General features: G+C 41.8%; 2 protein-coding genes across 2 annotated transcripts; one reads left to right on the forward strand and one right to left on the reverse strand.

Annotated features, from left to right (window-relative positions):
• Positions 1-2347: 2347 nt before the first annotated feature.
• LOC310859404 (CCN family member 1-like) lies at positions 2348-10444 on the forward strand. The gene is made up of 6 exons (XM_083765935.1): positions 2348-2578; positions 3190-3406; positions 5140-5387; positions 6379-6520; positions 6914-7086; positions 9105-10444. The coding sequence occupies exons 1-6, from the start codon at positions 2528-2530 to the stop codon at positions 9408-9410; spliced, it is 1137 nt and encodes a 378-aa protein (XP_083622061.1). The 5' UTR covers positions 2348-2527; the 3' UTR covers positions 9411-10444.
• A 380-nt stretch (positions 10445-10824) lies between these two features.
• On the reverse strand, positions 10825-19233 carry LOC310858698 (ATP-dependent RNA helicase DDX39A-like). Its single transcript, XM_083764926.1, has 10 exons — positions 19123-19233; positions 17837-18045; positions 16375-16502; positions 15695-15971; positions 15407-15525; positions 15092-15223; positions 14443-14552; positions 12640-12784; positions 11907-12054; positions 10825-11076 (listed from the first exon to the last, which is right to left on the reverse strand). Exons 2-10 carry the CDS (start codon positions 18042-18044, stop codon positions 11060-11062), a joined length of 1284 nt encoding a protein of 427 aa, XP_083621052.1. The 5' UTR covers position 18045; positions 19123-19233; the 3' UTR covers positions 10825-11059.
• Between the last annotated feature and the right edge of the window lie 1697 nt (positions 19234-20930).

Genomic DNA, 20930 nt, shown 5'->3' on the forward strand with positions numbered 1-20930 from the left:
TCAGACGTCATCATAATAGAACAACAAACAATTATACTTCTTGTAGCCATACCGGGAAATCCACAATTAGTCCTTAGGCCAGAGGCCTTATTATCAGATATTGTTGCCATAAAAAAGGGACAAAGCGACAATGTGATTTTTGTATTGCTACATGTCTGTAGTTTATGAAATGATGTGATAGCAATGTCAAAATGGCAGCTGATTACTTGTTTTTGGCCCTTATACTGTATCTGATATATGATGAAAAAAATGGTATATAGTGAAAGGCATAACTGAACGACTAAGGGGCCGATTTGGATGATTCTGGGGTGCTGAGTTGATGTAAGAGGTGACTGAAACAATTAAAGTTCAGGGTCATGTGTCAAAGGTCAATGTCAAGGTCATTTTGCACCCAAAATGTCCTATAATACTACACATGTCTTGGATTGGTTTTGATCACATTTTCTCCTGTCTACCTTGATTCGGAAGCCGTAGATTAACATTGCACAGGTTGTGAAAGAGCGACCTCTATCGTAAACACTGAAAACACCAAATTACGTTTATAGATGTCAATGGCTGTATTGAACTATGTAACCTCTTCATCAGAGGCATCAACTGTAGGCATTGAATCTTCCTCAGGTGCTTGGTTTGTACAGTTCTGGAGTTTGCAGAGGTCTGTAAATCTCAAACCATTGCTGAGACAACTGCAGTTAGGAAGCTTGCATACTTGTGCACATTTACAGGCCAAAAACTCAAGGACTAAATTTGGTGCAGGGTCTGTGCGCATCCACTGAATTGCTAACTCTCCACCATCAACAGTTGTCCATCCACTCTGTATGGGATCTGGTGCAGATGGGTGAGTCTGCAGAGAGCATCTCCATATTCTAGTCTGGTAATTGGCACGGAGGGCATGGAGAAATAGACATTCTCTACATGGTGGGAGTTGACTGGAACAACTCCCCTCTCCTGGCACAGAAAAGACGGTAGCGGATCTCGTTCACGTCACTGGAGGTGGTCCCAGACAGGTACCAGCTACAAGTGAACTGCTGCAGTCGGTCAAAGAGCTCTGTTGAAACATCCCAAGTCTGGCCAAGTTGTTTGAATGTCTCTTGAAAATCAGAGTTTTTCTTCAATAACCTCAGTGCATTCAGATTTCCATGACCACAATGTCACATCATGTAAATATGTGACAGACTCTCACAGAGGTTCTCTCCAAAACCTTCTGATAGATAGGACAAGGGATGTGTTTTTGGAACCCTCGTGAGAAACCACACATCCTGCCAACTGAAGAAGAACCAGTTCTATAGGCCTACATGGGAGAGATGTTGAACTTTTTACCATCTACCGTAGGGATAAACAACTACACCTCTGACAAATCTGACATTCAGACCTTTCATATCACATTTCATACATTCTTTCATCAAAGGGAGTCTCTGTGTTGGGGTAGGTGGGCTGGAGGAAAACCTAGTGGTTGAAGAGGAAGCAGGGGAGGGGGGGGGGGGGGGTGGAGTCAGTAGGTTTTTGGTCTGAGCTGCCCTTATAACAATAAGCTTGTTTTACCCTGACCTTTTCCATTCTTTCCACATCCTCATATCCTCGAGTCGTCATGCCCATGTCAGCACCGTGTGGTTTAGAAATAATGATCAGAATTAACGGCTAGCCCATAAAAAGTCGAGATGGAACATTCAACAGAGTAAAACAACCAAAGCCCATGTTAAAATAATGTAAATGCAAGCTAGAATGGCCTTATGTCATGATCGTGTGTTGCCCATCTCAGGCCACCAATAGGCTACCTTATTGTCCCTTATCCCTTCTTACACTGTCCATTTGGAGCCCTTCAAAGAAGACATAAGGCTTACAGGTCTGAGTGCACAAATGGAACCAAATGGACCGGTTCAGTGTGCTCTCGACAGACTGAATTCCTCTCCATCTCCCTTTTTTGTTATTCTTTTTCTTCCTGGGGTGGAGGTCTTATTAATGTTACCGTGCCGTCTGGCTCACTCACCAACCAGCTGAGTATATTTACCTTGGTGTTAGACGAGCGGTGGCCACAAAGGCTGGAATGTGTGTAAGTGTGACTTGAAAGCGCAGGTTACATTTGAGTTTTTAACCCATAAAATAAATACAGAGTGTCCGGAAAGTCTTTATGAATGGCTGTATTCATTCCCAAGCACGCCCCCAATCAAGTCAACTCCTAACGCTAAATTCGCTCCTGTTCTAACTCCACCCATTAGGAATGTCTCTGGATCGCTGCCCGCATGTTAATTGGGTAGACATATGACATGGGGCGGAGCCTGTCCAGCGGCTCGCTGGTAGGATATATAAATTAGGAAAACCCAGTCACCGTTATTACAGAGAGCACTAAACCCTCAAACCCTCACCCTGGGATAAGGGGAAGGAGTCAAACTTTGATACACTTCGACAATTTCTTGATTTAAATCAAGGGAAACATATGTAGTGACTGTGCTGACATTCTCTCTTCAAGTTTGTTTGGGACGAATAGTGTAGGCTGTATTATTATTATTATTTCTTTTTTTTTGTTACAATCATGGCGTTTATGCTGTATCTTGCACTCTCGACAATGACAGTCATCAACCAGGTAAGATATTTAGATATTTGTGATAATCACATTAATACAGAGAAAGTGCCATATAGTCATCTCTAGCTCCTCATGACAGACTGTAGGCTAAAATCAAAACTAGAACTGTTTATTAAACTAGGATTTCTAACACTATAGACAGGTTAATTCTTGTTGAACATGATTGCTTTGATTCCTGGAAGAACTGCAGTGTGTTACAGTGTAGTGCTGTTTGACTCAAATCATAATTCAGGAGGAGATTGTTTTCTGTCTAGACACCAAGCCTGGTCCAGAACTGACTTTGGCTACTGTTATTCACACACCCCACAAATTGCCACACTGTATTGAGTGATATTAAAGTGTGACCCTTTCAGTATTGTTGGGAGTTCAAAAACAGTCACGAACCTATTTATTGTACAATCTACTACTAGTCACTCAGTGAAGTGTAATAGTAGTTAAGCAAAAGTTGATTAGTTTAGACTAGTCTATTACACCATGACCACCACCACACACACACACACACACACACACATACACACAGCGTACACACTTCACTGGCTGAGATTTTGATCCTTCTTGTAGAACTGGCATGAATAAATTCTCTCGCCTTTTTTCCCTCGTTATCCCTCCAGGTGACTGCCAGCTGCCCGGTGGTGTGTGAGTGCCCTGCACAGCCCTTAATGGCATGTCCGCCTGGAGTGAGTGCCATGCCAGACAGCTGTGGGTGCTGCAAGGTGTGCGCCGCACAGCTTAACCAAGACTGCAGCCCCATGATGCCTTGTGACCACCACAAGGGCCTGGAGTGTAACTATGGCAATGATGTGACCACGGCCTGGGGCATCTGTCGAGGTGAGGCGCGAGGAAATGTAATGTGTGCGGGCAGAGGGCTGTGGGTGGGTGGCCACATACCTCTAGTCGTTAAAACAATGTGAATCCCTAAGTAAACACTAATAAACTTCTCTTGGTACTGTTTACATTTAAGTAAATATAGCAGTGGGGGACGAAATGACTTTATAGCTCTGTCATGTTAATCATTATAACACAGTACATTGAAGTGTGACCAGTGAATATGATGGTTGAAGCATGCTGTAGTCATGTGACATGGGCACACAGCCTTTTCAGGCACTGTACGTAACTTTGTTAGTAATTCTCAACAGAATGTTTATAATTTCCATATATTTGTTTCTTAAAAACCTCTCTTATTAGAGATTTATATTGTATTTGTTTATGCCATGCCTTAAGAGAAACATACCAGCTCAGTGGCCTTGTGGTTAGAGTGTTCGCCCTGAGACTGGGAGGTCGGGGTTCGATCCCCGGCCGGGTCATACCAAAGACTGTAAAAATGGGACCAAGTGCCTCCCTGCTTGACACTGCGACATACTAGCGTCATGTCCAGGGGGTGTACTTGTACATCAAGCTGCCTCACGCTACAGAAACAGGAGATAGGCTCCTGCCCTATGGGCCCCATGGCTCGGCAAGGCTACTTACTTAAGAGAAACATGGAGCTAGGGAGGCGATATGGCCAACAGGTTTCCCCTGTCAAGGTTCAACCATGTGTTGAAACTGAAAGTCATCAGAACATTTAACACTGTTACCACTGACTGCCCAGCTGGATGGCGGTAGGGGTATTTTACTGTGTAGTGATTAGTGAATGTCTGATGAGGAGTTAAAAATACCCCTCCATGCCATGTGAAGACAGCTCCATGAATAGCAGTTTATTTTCAAAGCTTTGGTGACAAGGAGTCTGTCTCTTCCTGTGATATTCTCCTGACCCGTATACCTCTCCACATCCTAGCTAGCTTTCTGTACCGTGTGAGGTTCTGTGTGTGCTGGTGGTATCACGTTATTCTGTGTTTGTTTGTCACGAGGCAGGGAAAACATTGCACAAGATGACTGGTCTCTCCACCGTTGAAACAAGAGAATGTGACAAATACCTTTCAGACATACTCAGGATTGTCAGAGTCTCTGTTCTGTCAAAAGATCCCTTCAGATTTCAAAGCACAGCCTTGTCCTTAGAATCTGACAGACATGCTAAAAATCATGTGGACATCTTTGAGATACCAGACATTGCATGGATGATTCCCAAAATATCCATATTGCTCATAATTTTATTCGGAGGCCTGACCGTGCAAAAGAGACATTATTGATACGGTTTCGTTGAAAATGTAAAACACCATAGGCATTTAACCACTTGAACATGATTTATACTTCATAGTGGTGTTGCATGGCAAAAATAGCCTATCTACGAGCTACAAGGAAGAGGGTATGCGTGTGACATCATCGTCATACCCGGAAGTTATGTGGGAACGCCTACTGAGTAGCAAAAAACTACTTTCTGGTCTTGACAGCCCATACATCCAAACAACTATTTGATTGCATTAAATGACTTTAAACAGCATTAAATTCACTTTGTCACTCACTTTGCCACTCGATCTGCCATTCACTTTATGCATGCGCATACGCTCTATTATGTGCATAAAAGGTTGTATAATTAATTTGTATTTATTTGTAAATTCTTTCAAACGTCATACCTATAATCACATGCTTTATTTACAAGATGTGCCTTCACCGTGTTTTCACAGCAAAATTGGAGGGCCGGACTTGTGAGTACAATGGCAGAATGTACCAAAATGGCGAGAGCTTCCAGGCTGGCTGCAAGCATCAGTGCACCTGCATAGATGGTGCTGTGGGCTGTGCCCCTCTCTGTGACAACCGTCTGCCCCCAGCATCTCTCTCCTGTCCTTACCCACGGATGGTCAAGGTTCCAGGGAAGTGTTGCTTCAGTGTCGACTGTCATAAGGACATCTGGCGCCTGCCACCTAAACATAAGGTTTGCTTTTATCAACTCTTTACTTAACCCATTTAGGCACACCTACAAGTTCATAGCGCGCCACCGAGTGGCGCGCTATGAACTTGTAGATCTGCTATTTTTTAATAGCAAAATTATAACATAATGTTTGAAACACCAAAAGGGGTTCCCGCCCAGAATGGGTTTTAATGGCCCGGATACAATCTCCATCCATTTGAGATATTTTCCATCTGAATCATATAACAAACAGTTCCAAACGTGTTCTGTGTAGGTTATTGAGACCTAAAAATGTGTATTTGTATAAGTGTTATACATAAGGCAAGGAATAGAAGTTATTAAAATTAATAATAGATTAAATACAATAGAGAAAGGGGGGGGGGGGGGGGGGGAATATATATAATATTATAATGAATTATGGTTGTATTTTTTTCTCATGGTATATGAGATTCACCAGCAGTATCACATTGTATAAGATTTTATACTGCACCAATCTGGGATCCAATCGGCAAAAAAGGAAAGACGGCACCCTCTGCTGTAGCGCAGCTCAGAATCTGTTCTTGAGGGATAATACTCGCACAAACGTCTTAAATCCATGGAACAAAATGGGCAGCCTGATTTTATAGCTTTTGTTCAGGGGCTTATGTGCATTAACTAATAACTAATGGTGGTGGATTAATAATATGGGTAATATTATGAATCATGGGATTGATGTATACTGACAATTTGTTCTATAATCAGATCACATAATATATCACATCACATATCACATGTAATACTCCCTAAATACAAAAACAACATTATGTTTGTATAAAAGGCACATTGAGCCAGTTCAGAAAAGAAAAATCTGCCTTTACAACAAAGCATTCTTAGAGGTTAGAAGAAAATATTTTCTATTTACTTTGATTCAAGCGAATGCACAACATGCAATCATAACGGCAGGATTCACAAATCACTGATTTCTGTTGTATCTTATTATTATAATTATATTATTATTATTGTCCCTATATAACAGATGCCTCTAACACGGCAACTCCAGTCCAGACCTCACCTTCCTGTACCACACCAGCCAGGCAATGAGCTGGCACTGGGCAATGAGTTGGCCCAACACAACCCTGAGGGCTGGGAAAACAAACAAGGGTATAAACAGTGGCCTGGTAAGATTGAGAGCGAGTGTATTGTTCATTGTCTCTGTTCTTTTTATTCTGTGATTGTGGGTAGTTTTTTCAGAGGCGTAATTTTTAGCGTGTACATCGGTTTTACTGACACCCCTTAAAATCTTATAAGCAAGAGGTGCATTCGATCATTTGTGCTAACAGGGGAAATGCTGTCCCCTAATTGCCCTCTGGCAAATTACAGCCCATCCCTATACATACTGTATGCCATACATAGCATGTCTCTGTTTTGTTTTCACCTTTTATGTTTTCTGCCACTCTACCTGTGTGTGTGTGTGTGTGTGTGTGTGTGTGTGTGTGTGTGTGTGTGTGTGTGTGTGTGTGTGTGTGTGTGTGTGTGTGTGTGTGTGTGTGTGTGTGTGTCCTTCTCTTCAGTATGGAACCATCTCCAGTGTGTGGCTCAGACAACTGACTGGACTCCATGCTCACGTAGTTGTGGGATGGGTGTGTCGTCACGCATCACCAACAGCAACCCCCAGTGTAAGCTGGAGAGAGAGAGAAGAATATGTACCGTACGCCCGTGTGAGGGCGTGACCCCCCCAACAAAGGTGAGTGAAAGAACTGAGGTGGAGACTATTCCGGAGGGCCACTGTAGTGCAGAAACCATGTCTCTCTTGTTTTCTTCATAAATGAAAGTCCTATTTTATACTTTGTCATAATGACAGTGTTGTGCAAAAGTGCAGAAAATAGCTGATCTACAAGCTTACAACACCTCACTATGCAACACGCTGTGAGCTTGTAGGAAAAGGCAGCTTGCAACACTATAAGGAAAATATCTCTGCTGTCAGGGAGAAACCACCTAACTCCAACTTCAAAAATATATATTAAAAAAATTGTGGTTTCCTCCCGACAGCGACGATTTGCAAAATATTAGGTCAACTCCTGTATAAATAACTACCGTCCATAAGCAGTCCTAAGCTTGTAATAACATGGCATAGCTTCCTGGGATGTATGTCCGACAGGTCCAGGAGGAGAGTGGACAGAGTTGATTGTTGGACTGGATTAACCATTTAAAGGAGTAGTTAAGCAATAATAATTATTATTATTATAGAAAAATAATAAAAAATAATTTGATGACCAAAAGTCATTTTTTTTGGGTGAACTACTCCTTTAACCCATTAAAGGGACACTTCACCCTTTTTGCAAAAGAATATATGTTAATGACGTTTAGAAGCTTTAGATCACTTTCCTGGGGGTATTTATGTGTGTAATATGTGGTTTTAGTTATTTTAGATTGTAGCAGTGAGCCTGTTGTCTCTGATGTCATGGACACTGGTCTCACTACCTTCCTGGACTACAATTCCCATAATTCTTTGGTGCACTGCTCCTCCTTGCGGATAGGGGGAGAGCTGTCTTACTGAGACAACATGTAGTCCAGGAAGGAAGTGAGCCCAGTGTCCATGACATCAGAGACAACAGGCTCACTGCTACAATCTAAAATATCTAAAACCACATATTACACACAAAAAGACCCCCAGGAAAGTGTTCTAAAGCTTCTAAACGTCATTAACATATATTTTTTTGCCAAAAGGGTGAAGTGTCCCTTTAAGACCTGAAGCCAATTGCAAAAAAAAATGCTTTTCCTGTTTTGATGGGTTAAGCCCAATATACTTTGACATTCTCATGGGAGTAATAGTGCACTTAAAATAACATGCCCAAATAGGGGGTTAAACTGGGTAAACATTCATTCTTTACATTATATTTACACATGCACAGGGATTCTAGTAATTATTTTCCATTCCTAATGGTCCCTGTGCAGAGACCACAATAAATTATTTTGTAACATTACTTGGTACCCTTGGAGCATGAACCAAATTGTGGACCCAAAGACTATTTCAACAGTCTTTGAGGTTAGAAATAACACGGAACTTGGATTTTCCCTGCTTAGATAACAATAATCAGAGGCTTAAAAGACTGCTTGGTTATGTCCCTGTATAAATGTGGTCTTTGCACTAACATAATATTCATTCCAAAGGATAGAGATAATCTAAAATACTTTGTGGAAGCCAGGTTCTACATCCAGTGGGAACTGAGCCTTTGGTGTTTCAGTGGCAGGCAGGCGCCTTTTTAAATATAGTCCCCCACCCCTGGCATTCCTGCCAAGCAACTGTCCATAGCTCAACCTTGTCCGTGTATTCAGAACGAGGGGAAGTGGTACATCTATATTAATCCTGTTGGACACAAGGCAAGCTGTGGACAAATTCTCTCTCTGACTGCTTTTATCTGCTGTTTTAATGAGTTAAAACCGTTGCTGCTAATGAGTGTATAGGAAGTGAGTGTGTATACTTAATGTTTAATAGTCAGCTTTATATTTAATAAATGTCAAATCAATGCATTTATTTTGAATCTCCGTTTAATGAGTTCATGTCTACACTATTAATGTGAATTTATGGCTGTTATGGAAAGGTTCAATGCTCAATTGATGTTTACTGAAATCCATTAAATGCCTTTTTTACAGGACGTGATTTTCCTATTCATGTAACAAAGTCATATTAATTTTTCATGCTCATATTTTCATCAGCTGACCAGAGGTCATTGATGTGTTGTCTATTTTATCTTATCTTAGAGAGGAAAGAGGTGCACTCCAATCCACAAAGCACCGGAACCCATTCGACTGTCCTATGGAGAATGCCTGAGCGTCCGGCTCTACCGACCCAACTACTGCGGTGGGTGTGCAGATGGGCGTTGCTGCTCCCCGCGCCGCACACGCACTGTACCGGTGAGCTTCATCTGCCCCGATGGCGGGCGGTTCCAGAGGTCAGCCATGTTCATCCAGTCCTGTAAATGCAGCGATGACTGTGGCCATCTCAACGAAGTAGCTCTCCCACCACAGCACTGGATGTATGGTGACACACACAAGTTCATTGACTAAATTGCGTGGGGAGTTTTGCCTTGTTGAATCAATTAACTCAGCTTTCTTGATGAAGGAAGATGTTTATGACAAAGAGCCTTTTTGCTCACCAACTGGGTGAAGACCCTGACTACAGGCTGCTAACCTGCCAGTCATGACTACAGGCAGGAAGGGCTTGCTGCGACTGTGAAGTGTTTGTTCACTATAATATAGGCAAACTAAAGTGTAATAGGTGTGGTTGAAGTGGATTGAAATGTATACCAGTCCACTCCTGTACAAACAGACACAGGTCCTAAAATAGAGCCTTGAAGTTCCTTCGACTTCTTGAACGCTGGACCAATTGCTGGGCCGGATGTTAAGGGATATTTTCAGGTCCTCAGCCTAACCTGTATGGAGGAACAAGACAGCAGTAACACAGTAGCATGTCCTGTACTTCAGCAGGCAGTGCACATATTACTGCAATATGCAGTCACCTGCGTCAGTAGCTCCAGGGATTGTATGTTGTGACATATCTCACAGTGTGAGAGTAGTGAATAAAATTTGACGAGCCAGAACAGGCAGAAAGAAAAAAAGAATCGAATTATGTGGAAAGTAAAAATCACAAAAATGTCACTACTTTTTGAGGGGAGCTAGCCCCTTCCATGTCCAGCTTTGTGTGTAAACACAAACGTGAGAACAAATTGTGATTGGCCAGAATGAGAAGATGTATGATAAGAGCGCCCCTCAGTTCACACAGGTGTGATTTTTACATACTAAAGTACACAGTGTACCGTTGTTGGGAGTTGTTTACAGTGTGCTGAAATGACAAGCCATCTAAAAGTAGATTTATGGATGGTAATGAATGATAGCTCTGCTCCTTTTAGCCTACGGACTGTTTTAACTAAAACAAGCACTATCTGGAAACGAGACAAGTGTCCAGCTAAGACTGGACCAGTACCAGGTCCTTGGAACATTTCCTTTTCTTTCTTTGCATCAAATGCATTTCAGATGTCATACATGAATCTTTCTTTACATGAGCCTTTTAAAGACTGGATTCTCTAAATACACTAATTTCAATCAAACTATTGTCCTTGACTTTTATGTTCCATTCCTCACACGTTGCTTTATATCTGTCAGTTAGTGGGTAAAGCTATGTGAACCTGTGCTCAGGTTTCATTAGAGTTTTATTTTAACTTGACCAGTTTCAAATTATCTCGTTTGGCAACGCATGCAATGTCAATACACAGAAGGGAAATGGAGACATGCAATATCTTCATGCCACAGTGATACTGCCCCCTGCTTGTAAGGATAATGGTGTACCTCATAAGAGAATAAGACCACTGCAATATTTGCTGTATATTATTGTTAGGGTGGCCCTATAAATCCTAACCATAGTAAATGATGTATACAAAGGTTTAACTTAAACCAGATTAAGTAAATCAACAGTAGAATAATGTGATATAAAAAGGTTTTTATTCCGTTAACCAAAAAAAATACAACCACGTTATAACAAGGAAGATTATAACAACCCTCCGAAGACAGGATCAAATAAAAAAAAAGGTTTCACGATTATAAACTTCAAAAGGGAGACTGGGGTGAGGACTTTAAAATAAACACACATTTTCTGTGTCTACAAATGCACACTGAGAATGAGGGCCACACATGGATCTTCAATGAGGAAGACTTCAGATTCATCTGGACTGCTCAACTGAAAATGAGGAAAGAAGGAGAGTTTACTTTTTTAACCATTTGGAAGAATGTTTTTCAAAGCCAACTGTGAAAGCAATATCGAGAATAGATAACAGCAAGAACTGGATATGAAACCACTCTTAAAATGGCAGTATTATCTCTCCTGCAGTTATGGGAAAACAAAACCCTTAAATGACAGTGAAATGGTTTCTCTCTGATCCCCGACTTGATATAGGTAGTAAGATGAACCCCCTCCAATGTCAAAGAAGCAACGCTTAGCAAGTTGGACTGGGTTCAAGTAAAGCCATAAACAAACATTGCCCTGCAATGGTTTTATTACTTCTCTGTGAATAGAATTACAGTGAATAGTATACTTCTGGTTTCTTGCTCATGGAGAATAGAAGCTACAGATAAAGATGACATATCAGGCCCCTGGGTTCTAAATTCATAATTTAACAAAATAATTCCTCTTAGGTTGGACTAAATTGCTTTATTTTGTTTCTCAACAGATTCCGACAGGACATTAGGGTAGATTTTTTTTATCCTGGCTAGTAGACCTAATCTACTCACTGCAAATACCCTAAATTTGCCTTAATCCAAGATGCCACCATTGACAACCTACATTTCATGTGTCGTGTCAAACTAGAGGGTTTTCATGATTCTGAATCTATTCCATTTGCATGAAAAACACTCCTTGGACTAAATTTGGCCATAGCCAGCCACCAAAATGTGCTGACCTCATCACATTTGCGATGACGGCAATGGCCGTTTTTAGCCCAAGGAGTGTTTTTGTCAATGGTATCTTGGATTTACGCCATTATTGGATAGCTTCAATCAAGTGCTGCTTACTGTATGTGGAGATGTCAATCTCCTCTGGTAGCTCGGCTACATTGACCTCAAAGCGGTCCTGCACATCGTTCAGAGTCTTGGCATCCGTCTCGTCCGACACAAAAGTGATGGCCAGGCCTTTAGTTCCGAATCTGCCAGCACGGGCCACCTAGTGGAGAAAGAAGATGGGGGTCAGAACACAAACTGGTTCCTTTGGAATGGGAGCAGAAATGTACCAAACTGAAAAATAACTTCTAGAAATGAATGGTGACTAGAAAATAAAAACAATGTGACAAACGAGCAGTATTAACACCTGTAATAGTAATTGGAAAAATTGGCTGTCCGTCTTTAACCCATTAAGACCTGACAAAAGATTCTACAAATGTCTTCTAAATCATGACAGTTTTCTGAAAGGTCCATGTTTCTATATCAGTGGTGTTCAAACCATTTCATGCCAAGGATTATATATAATATAATATAATATATAATTATAGAGTATGTAATTGGCCACCGACCACCATCTGAAAATATGTTGTTCCTGGGATCCCCCAGAAGCAAAGAGGAGTTAAAAAACTTTTACTGTGAAAGAATATATATTCAAAGATTTGTGCCAAATTTTTCAACATCTAAAGTTTAAAATAGTGGTAGTTTAAAAAGCTAAAGCGACACAGCTGTGTCCTCGGGTCTAAATGGATTAAAGGCATCAAATCTACACAGACAGCCTAAATAGAGAACATAGAACTGCTGTACTTACTCTGTGAAGGTATGTGTCTGAGTCTTCTGGCATGTCATAGTTGAAGACGATGTTGACCCGCTCGATGTCCATGCCTCTGCCAAATAGATTGGTGGCCACCAGGATACGTCGCTGGAAGTCCTTAAACTGCTGGTACCGGGATAACCTGTGTGCGATAGGTTACATCATCAATAAGAGATAAAGAAAGCCAGTGCAAATTCCAAATCACACAATACAAAAGATGGTTTGCTTTTATTTAGCTATGAGAGCGTAGAGCAGTGGTTTTCAACCCTTTTCATATCAAGGCCCATCATTTATTCAGCATTTGAGCCACGGCCCACGAAATAATATTTTGTCGTCGTTGGATAAGATTCTGACTACAATTCCATGCTGTATTGATGTTGGTACCATAGGAAAGATAACAGGCAAACGATCAAGATAATTATCTACATTGTCCAATTAAGTCTCCAACTTAAATTAGTTAAAGATCTATAAGGGTCTATTTGGTTACCAACTCAATAATTTAGCTGGGGACCACCTGGAACCCCCCACCAGAGGTGGTGCCCGGACCTCTGGTTGAGAACTACTGGTGTAGAGGGGCAGGAAACAAATGGCAGCGAAATAAAGATACTTTTGAGGTGACGCGTTTCAGAATTAGCCCTTCGCCAAGTCCCTTACCAACCCATCCTTGTCCAACAATTATTAACCGTTTCTCTGCGGGAAAGGGACATTTACGTGTTTCGATTCCCAGCGTTCCGATGCGGGAAAGGGAGATTTACGTTTACTGTATGTTTTTATTGATAACTTTCAATCGCCTTTCTACACACCCGAGCACTTTACCTACTAGCATTGGACAGTAGCGCAACACTCCGATCACGTGATCACAAAAAAAAAGAAAAAGATGCCTCTTCCCCCTCCCTTCCTGAAACTCAGGACGGGAGCTCAAATGGGAGCTCAAATGCTCACTATCACACAATGGCGGCCCCCATTGCGAGCGTAGCTACTAGCTAGCCCTTAGCCAGATCACATTTCATGACATCCGATCGTATCTAGCTAGGCAGAGCTGTTTCTCACTCCCCCCCTGCATGTCTCAGGGGTGAGGGGAGGGAGGGCCCCTGTTTGCTCGCGAGGAGGCGTCTTTGTGTAGACTCTGTTTCTGTCGTAACATGCTCGGACTTGTTCCCATAATTGACACGGCACGGATCTAACGTCTGGTCTCCCTTCCTTCATTAATTGTTGAGGGACGAAACGTTTTTTTTTTTTTTTGCATTCAATAAACAATTACTGACAAACTGTACATGGGATCAATGTGTATATTGATTTCCTCCTAAAAGTAGACATCCCTTAGCATAGCCCAAGACAGCCACGCAGAATAGGCTAGCAATAAGAGTGTTAAAAGAAAATCTGAGTCAATAATTCTGTTCTAAATATTGTTGCTGTCTGGATACATACCAACTAAATTTTTAAGGCTTGATTTCTATACTTTTTTCCATAAATCAGTGCTATTGAACACGCTTCACATCTGTGTGTAGACTAAAAAAAAAAATCACACCCGTGTGAACTGAGTGGTGCAACTCCCCTCTCTATCTTGCTTTTCCTTAGAGTGGTTGCACCACTCAAAAAAATATTGAACCAATGAAAAGTATTAAAACCACCTAACTCCACTTGAGATGTCTTTTCATTACCTAAAATATGAACATTTTGGAGTTGGATGGTTTCTTTCAGGCAGCAGAGAAATATACTGTAGGCCTACATAAAGGGCAACATTAGTGCTTTCCGTTTGGAGAAGTTATGAAACCCAGTGTCCACTACAGCTGTCCATACCTCTCCTCTTGAGCCATGCCTCTGTGGATGGCAATGGCAGGGAAGTTTTGCTCCACCAGCAGCTGGGAAAGGGCCACACAGCGCTGCACGGACTTCACAAAGATCACCACCTAAATAGGACGCGCAAACAGTAGAACAGTATTGTGTTATGTATTTTCCGACATTTAATCACTTAAACACTGTAATGAAAATAGCCAATTTACAAGCTCACAACGACTCACACCACGAGGTATTAAGCTTTTAGATATGCTATTTTTGGCTCAAGTTCTCATCAGAACCGGAATACTAGAGTTCAAGTGGGGAAGAAAGTATCCCTTCTGCACACAAAGATTTGTGTGCAGATCTGTAGTAACTCTGAGGACCCTCTTTTGAAGACCCCCACACTAAAGAACACAAATATCTCCTAAAAACACTTTGTGAAAACCGCTTCACTTTAACATCAGGCCAAGAGAAGCATTTCTCCTGACCAAACCAGTCAGAAGTGGGCTGCAGTGAGGTAAACTGCAAACACTAAATGCATTACAGAACTGCTGTAGATGGGTACACTGACCTACACAAAATAACATCAAGTAAAAAATGTGCACCCATAGAAAACCCCAAATACTGTCTCATATTTGTTAGTCAACAGTTGCCAGTTGTGTAAGTGTACCTGGTTGAACTCGAGCACATCAAGAAGGTCAAAGAGTTTGCGATTCTTCTCACTGTCCTTCAATTTGCAGTAGTACTGCTGCAGGCCGTGGAGGGTGAGCTTGGTCTCATCATCCACAAACACCTCCATGGGCTAAGGAATAGAGGAGGAATGTATTCTCATTAGGGATGCAAATTTAAAGGAATCTTCTTAATCACTTTGCAATCCAATAAAACCACAGAACAGACAAATGAATATGAGATAATACCGTCTTCAATCAAATCTAGAAACAATATAGCCCCAAACAGTACTTTCGGTACAGCGGCCATAACTCACATCTTGCATGAACTTGCGGCAGACCGGACGGATCTCCTTGCTTAGTGTGGCACTGAACATCATGCACTGCTTCTCGTGGGGTGTCAGCCGGAAGATGTCCTGCACATCACTCCTCATATCTGTGAGGTGGGGGTTCAAAGAAAACAATTAATTCATACTCTAGTCTAGTAGAACGCTATCACTTAATAAATTAGACATTGGTCTGCTGCTGAGATTTCTTGCAAACTATCCAATATCATCTCCTGAAAAAACACTGAAGAGAATTGATCTTTCACAGGCTCCACTCACCCAACTGTTCCAGCATTTTATCGCACTCATCAAGAACAAAGTGTTTCACATTCTTCAGGTTGAGGGTCTTATTTCGGATGAGGGCCAGAATTCGGCCTGGTGTTCCTACAACGATGTGGGGGCAGTTCTTCTTCAGGACGTCTTCATCTTTCTTGATGGCCATGCCACCAAAGAATACAGCTGCCTTGACGTTGGACATGTACTTGGAGAAGCGCTCATACTCTTTACTGATCTGGAATGCCAGCTCTCGTGTGTGACACATGACAAGTACAGATACCTGTTGTGAAGAGATAAGGATTATAAATAAATTAAGGGCCATTTAAATACCTTTTAATTAAAAATGACGAATATGAACAATAACAAATAAAAGGCTTAAATAAACATGAAACATGTCGTGTCCTATACCTGAAACGCATACTTTGAAATTGGTTAATACAATCCTATGAAAACTGAATTATTTTTTGCTAAACGGGGCATTCCAAAGACTTTAAGAATCCAGAAAGAAAACACCCATCACCTGGCTAGGACTTTTGCAAGCTAAAATGTCCCTGATTTAAGTTTTGGCTGTGTAACAGCTTATGAGAGGAGAATAAAGGAACTGACTGATCCGAGATGTAGCAAAGGAGCCAAGGACTAGACCTGGTTGAGCAATACAAATAAACAAGAGTATGCCAACTCACCTGACCATCCACTGGTTCTATCTGCTGCAAGGTGGCCAATACAAACACTGCCGTCTTACCCATACCAGACTTAGCCTGGCACAGGATGTCCATGCCCAGGATGGCTTGGGGTATGCATTCATGTTGCACTGAAACAAAAGTGGCACTGCTCATTTTCAAGTATCACACAGATTAAAACATTAGATATGTTAATGAGTCCTAGAATTTATGCATGTAGACCAAGGAGCCAGCCCAAAACCACTTCTCCAGTCTAAAGGGCCTTTCAAATGTGAAGCGATTTAACACGCCTATAGTTCAATTTCAATGAAACCTGCGTTTTTTTCGGAGAAGTCGAGGGGCACCATCGCAAGCGTATTTACGAGAGCGCGGTCCCGTGAATTTGTTGTGCGCGTGCTCGTTTCGTGCACACGCCCACGACTAAGGGCCGATGATTCATAGTCCTATTTTAGAGCGGAATAAAAGTCGGTTCGGCTCTGTAGAGCCTACAGTCCTAAAGTCGGCTCTTTGGTGTTACTAAAAATTTCTGACAAGCCGAAATAATTTCGGCACTACAGCGGTAAAATAAGAGTATGAATCGGCCCTAACCAGACCTGGATTTAGCTTTTTTCTTTTTACGCTTGTGTTTATGCGCCCCTCTAGAACAGACCTATCTATAGCAGACCAGTCTTTGATCCATGCGACGTGTACGTTCATCGGTTCACGTTTTAAAGGCCCTTAACTCCATCTCTACCCGCACTCTCGCTACACACACACACACACTCTAGTATCATTGGAACACGCACACTTTACCTCTCATCAGAAGCGTTTACATGGCAGCAGCGTCGCGGTGCAAAGGCACAAATTAAATCCAAAATGTGGATGGCAGAAAATCCACCAAGGACAGCGATCCAAGAATCTGATTTATGGCGGCTTGAAAATCTAGTGTCAACGTAAGAGTTAACAGCAGCGTTGTAGAGTCAAACTGTCAGCCAGCGAAGGGACAGTTTTGAGGAAGATAATCTAAATAAATAGTTGATAAATAAATCCACAACTATTCTGAATCTGTACAACATCCATCCTCACGCTTTCCTGCTGCACCAACAGCTTGTTGCGTATGTACACTAAGATAGACACTAGTGATTGACCCCAGTCTGTCCAACTATGAGACCCTTCTTTAGTCAGTTCTCCCACTGTGATCACAGTTGGCAATGCCAATTTCTCCCATTAATCTCCCATCACTGCGTTCGCTCAAGTACGCATTTGTATCTGCTGAAAAGTGCAAAGTGTGCAAACCCTCAGTATAAATTGAACTCCAAGAGTTGATGATACTTGCAAATTTGACTGTGTGGAAGGATTTTACAGACATGTGAGCAGGTTGGGGAAGAAACCACACGTGTGGACGGTCCAGCGGCAGGCCCACATGAAGTCACATTTGACCTAATGCGACCTAAAATGAGTTTGCTGATCTCCAAGAAGTATTCACCTTCTGAGGGATGCTCAAAACCACAGTCAACGATTGCACGGAGAAGTTCCGGTTTGAGCAGGAAGTCTCTGAAGCCAGAGCTGTGGATGGAGACGTAGGAGCCCTTCACCTCCTTCTTGCCTGCGGGGGCTGCGGTCTCAACAACTCCCTGTGGCTCCTCGTCTTCTTCATAATCCAGCAGCTCGTTGTCGACATCGGTCTCAGCCATGCTGTCGGGGGCGAGAAAGAATAAAGCATTTAATATTTTGACATACGATAGTGTTGCTCACTGAAAAGAAAATGTGATTTTCACATTTTCAAAACAAACAATCTCATACTTGCCCGATGAAGACTCCTTTTCGAGTTGAAACATTTGGCGTTTTAACTTTAATAAAGTATGTTGATTTTATATCCGGCCTCTCCTTTTTTAAACTTTGAGTTATCGGATTGCCGCTCTTTCTTAAACAATCGGATAGGGTAGGGTTGGGACTGATTTATTTAATTACAAGCATTGAAATACCTGTCATAAAACGGCAGCTGCGGAGTAAAATCTTTTTGGTTAATTTTGTAGTAGTTAAATTACTACACAGGAGTGTACTACAGTTTAAGTCATTTGAGGTACTTAGTTGCATTAGAGATGTGCATCTGAGGGCAGGCAGGTCATGCCGTTACAGACGTGCCAGCTGAGGATCTCTCTCACACACACACACAACTTTATCTGGTTAACAAACATCTGGACCTGGAAGGAGGGCGACGAAACTCCATCCAACAGGTTAAAAAATCTTCTTACACTAATTAAAAACGTGACGGCTGGATGTAAGCAATTAAACAGTGATTTAATAACATGGTATTACGCACGGCAAACTCCCTCTTCCATTCATAAACAATGGACTCCGGCGTCCTCCTTCCCCTCATTCAAACTCACACCGCTAGTTGGCAAGCTATCAGCTAGTAGTAGTTAGCAAGCTAGCCGACAAAGAGCCAGGTCCTTTTTAGCTCGCCAAACAATTACACGCGAGAAATACCATCATATACGGTCCGTTACAGGGTCGGTCAATTACATAAACCAACTAGTAAATACAAATACACACTCGTCTAGAGTACACTCATTAGCAGGTTTCAACACAACTAACTGCGACGTGACAACGGCAAACTGAAGGTACATGCTAATGGTTAGCCGCCGATAAATTCTACCTCGCGTTCATTCGCTGTTGGTTAAAAGGCAGCTTTCTTCACCCTGAGGCGAAACGAAATGTTATGTACCGCTAACAAAGATCGATAAGAAAAGTACATGAACTAATGGTTACCTTGAAGAGTTTTCTTTATATGTTGCAATGCTTAGCTACACGCTGAATAATATCGTGAGCTAGCTCCGTGGCGTTCTGTTCTTCTGCCTCTGTAGTAGTAGGATATACGCTACACACTCACTGGCATTACTGCCTCCTACTGGTGTTAAAGGTGAATTCGGCTATGACGCTTGGTTCAGTTCAGCTGTGGTTCTTTTCTCGATCGAGGATCTTAATTTATTTATAATGCTCATAGTATTGATATTTTAGAATATTATTTTATTGTTAGATAGGATTTTGTACATATAGTGTCATGCTGCATTGGTGTGTGTGATAGAAGAGAATAAGAGATACAAGACAAACAAACTATGATCAAACTAACGTAACGCTGACGTTTAACAATTATAATTTGTATGCATTTTTTTTAACCTTTACCCAGGGAAGGTGCTGTCTCAGTCTGTCAGCACTCAGTCTGTCACACACATAAAAATATATGTAGTATCAACATATGACCACCTGATGGCAACAAAGTAAATAGAATCAAAACGTCAAGCTTTGAACTCCAAACTTCAGACAGAGAGTGTATTGATTTTTAAACACTTTTGAGCCGGTTTCAATTTAGGAAAGGAAAGGTACTATGTTTACCCAGGGTAACTGGACTAAGCATCAGATACTTGTTTACAGCCAGGCCCTGCTTTATATAGAATTTAGTTCAGATTTACACCTGGGCCAATTAATTGTCTATACAAACTTCAGTCATTGGTTAATTATTTTGTGTTTGTTCTTTCACATGAATTACTATTTTGTTATGTTCTCACACATTTCATTAATTTGGAAGTCAAATTCTTCTAATTTAAAACACTAGAGTGGTGCCCGGGGGGGCAGTGCCCGTGGGACCCTGCAGGGCAGGGGCCTTGCGTGCGTGCCCAGGCACGGAGCTCCGGGGACCACCTAGTGCGCCCGGCTGGGTCCAAGGACCCCTCTGGGTGGCCTTCTTACCTGCCTGCCGGGTTGAGTCCTCCAGGCAGACTGCGTGGACCCCAGTTTACCTCTTAATGGTTCCACGTCCTGTTGAACTCTCTCTTCCAACTTCTTTTTAAACTTTCCCTCACGGTACTTGTCCAATTTATCATTCTGTTGAGCTGGTCAAGTCATCGTGATGTCATCGTGATCTCAGCAGTATCCCCTTTTATGCCCATATATGGAGTTCTTTGTCAGGCATGCCCAAATATGGAGTCTGGCCCAGGCAGATGCCTTGTGATGTCAGCCGTGGCCTGGGCATAGGCCTTGTGTGGCGGTTCTGGACAACCGTGGGTCAGACACCGGGCACTGCACTACACTACACTACTTTCCAAGTCGGCGTCCAGATTCTGTGAAAACCTGTCTCTAAAGAAGAGTGAACTCAAAAAGAGTGTAATTTGTTTCTATATCAAATATAGCCATCAAGCTATGGGCTACCTATATGCACTGAATTAGGCTAATACCGCTTAGGCTATATTGCGTGGTATATCAACACTGATGTTCTTAAAGCTTCTTAAACAAAAACAGAAATAAAACCTTAGAATGTCAGCAACAAGACACAAACAAATGAGTATGATATGAGTATGAGTAGTAAATGAGTATGATATACATATTTTATTTTAGCCATGCAATGACTTTTTTTTTCTTTTTCTGGGACATTCTTAGCTTTATGTTATTATTTTGTTGCTATACAAATTGACAAGAATACACCGCTGTATGACACCTGTGAGTCCCGCCTTCTAGCAGAATAAAGCTGAGCAGTCATTGGTCCATATTGTTGTCGCTATAAGCGGTCAGTGCATTTAGGG

This window comes from Protomyctophum parallelum, assembly GCF_964188405.1.
Source record: "Protomyctophum parallelum genome assembly, chromosome: 5".
NCBI lineage: Eukaryota > Metazoa > Chordata > Actinopteri > Myctophiformes > Myctophidae > Protomyctophum > Protomyctophum parallelum.

Excerpts from the sequence above, each read along its gene's own strand:
- LOC310859404 (XM_083765935.1), top strand. The coding sequence starts at position 2,528 with ATGGCGTTTATGCTGTATCTTGCACTCTCGACAATGACAGTCATCAAC. Across the intron at positions 2,579-3,189 it reads CAATGACAGTCATCAACCAG|GTGACTGCCAGCTGCCCGGT; the intron begins GTAAGATATTTA and ends TTATCCCTCCAG. Across the intron at positions 3,407-5,139 it reads GGCCTGGGGCATCTGTCGAG|CAAAATTGGAGGGCCGGACT; the intron begins GTGAGGCGCGAG and ends GTGTTTTCACAG.
- LOC310858698 (XM_083764926.1), bottom strand. The coding sequence starts at position 18,044 with ATGGCTGAGACCGATGTCGACAACGAGCTGCTGGATTATGAAGAAGAC. Across the intron at positions 16,503-17,836 it reads TTTTGAGCATCCCTCAGAAG|TGCAACATGAATGCATACCC; the intron begins GTGAATACTTCT and ends CTTTTGTTTCAG. Across the intron at positions 15,224-15,406 it reads GCCGCAAGTTCATGCAAGAT|CCCATGGAGGTGTTTGTGGA; the intron begins GTGAGTTATGGC and ends TCTATTCCTTAG.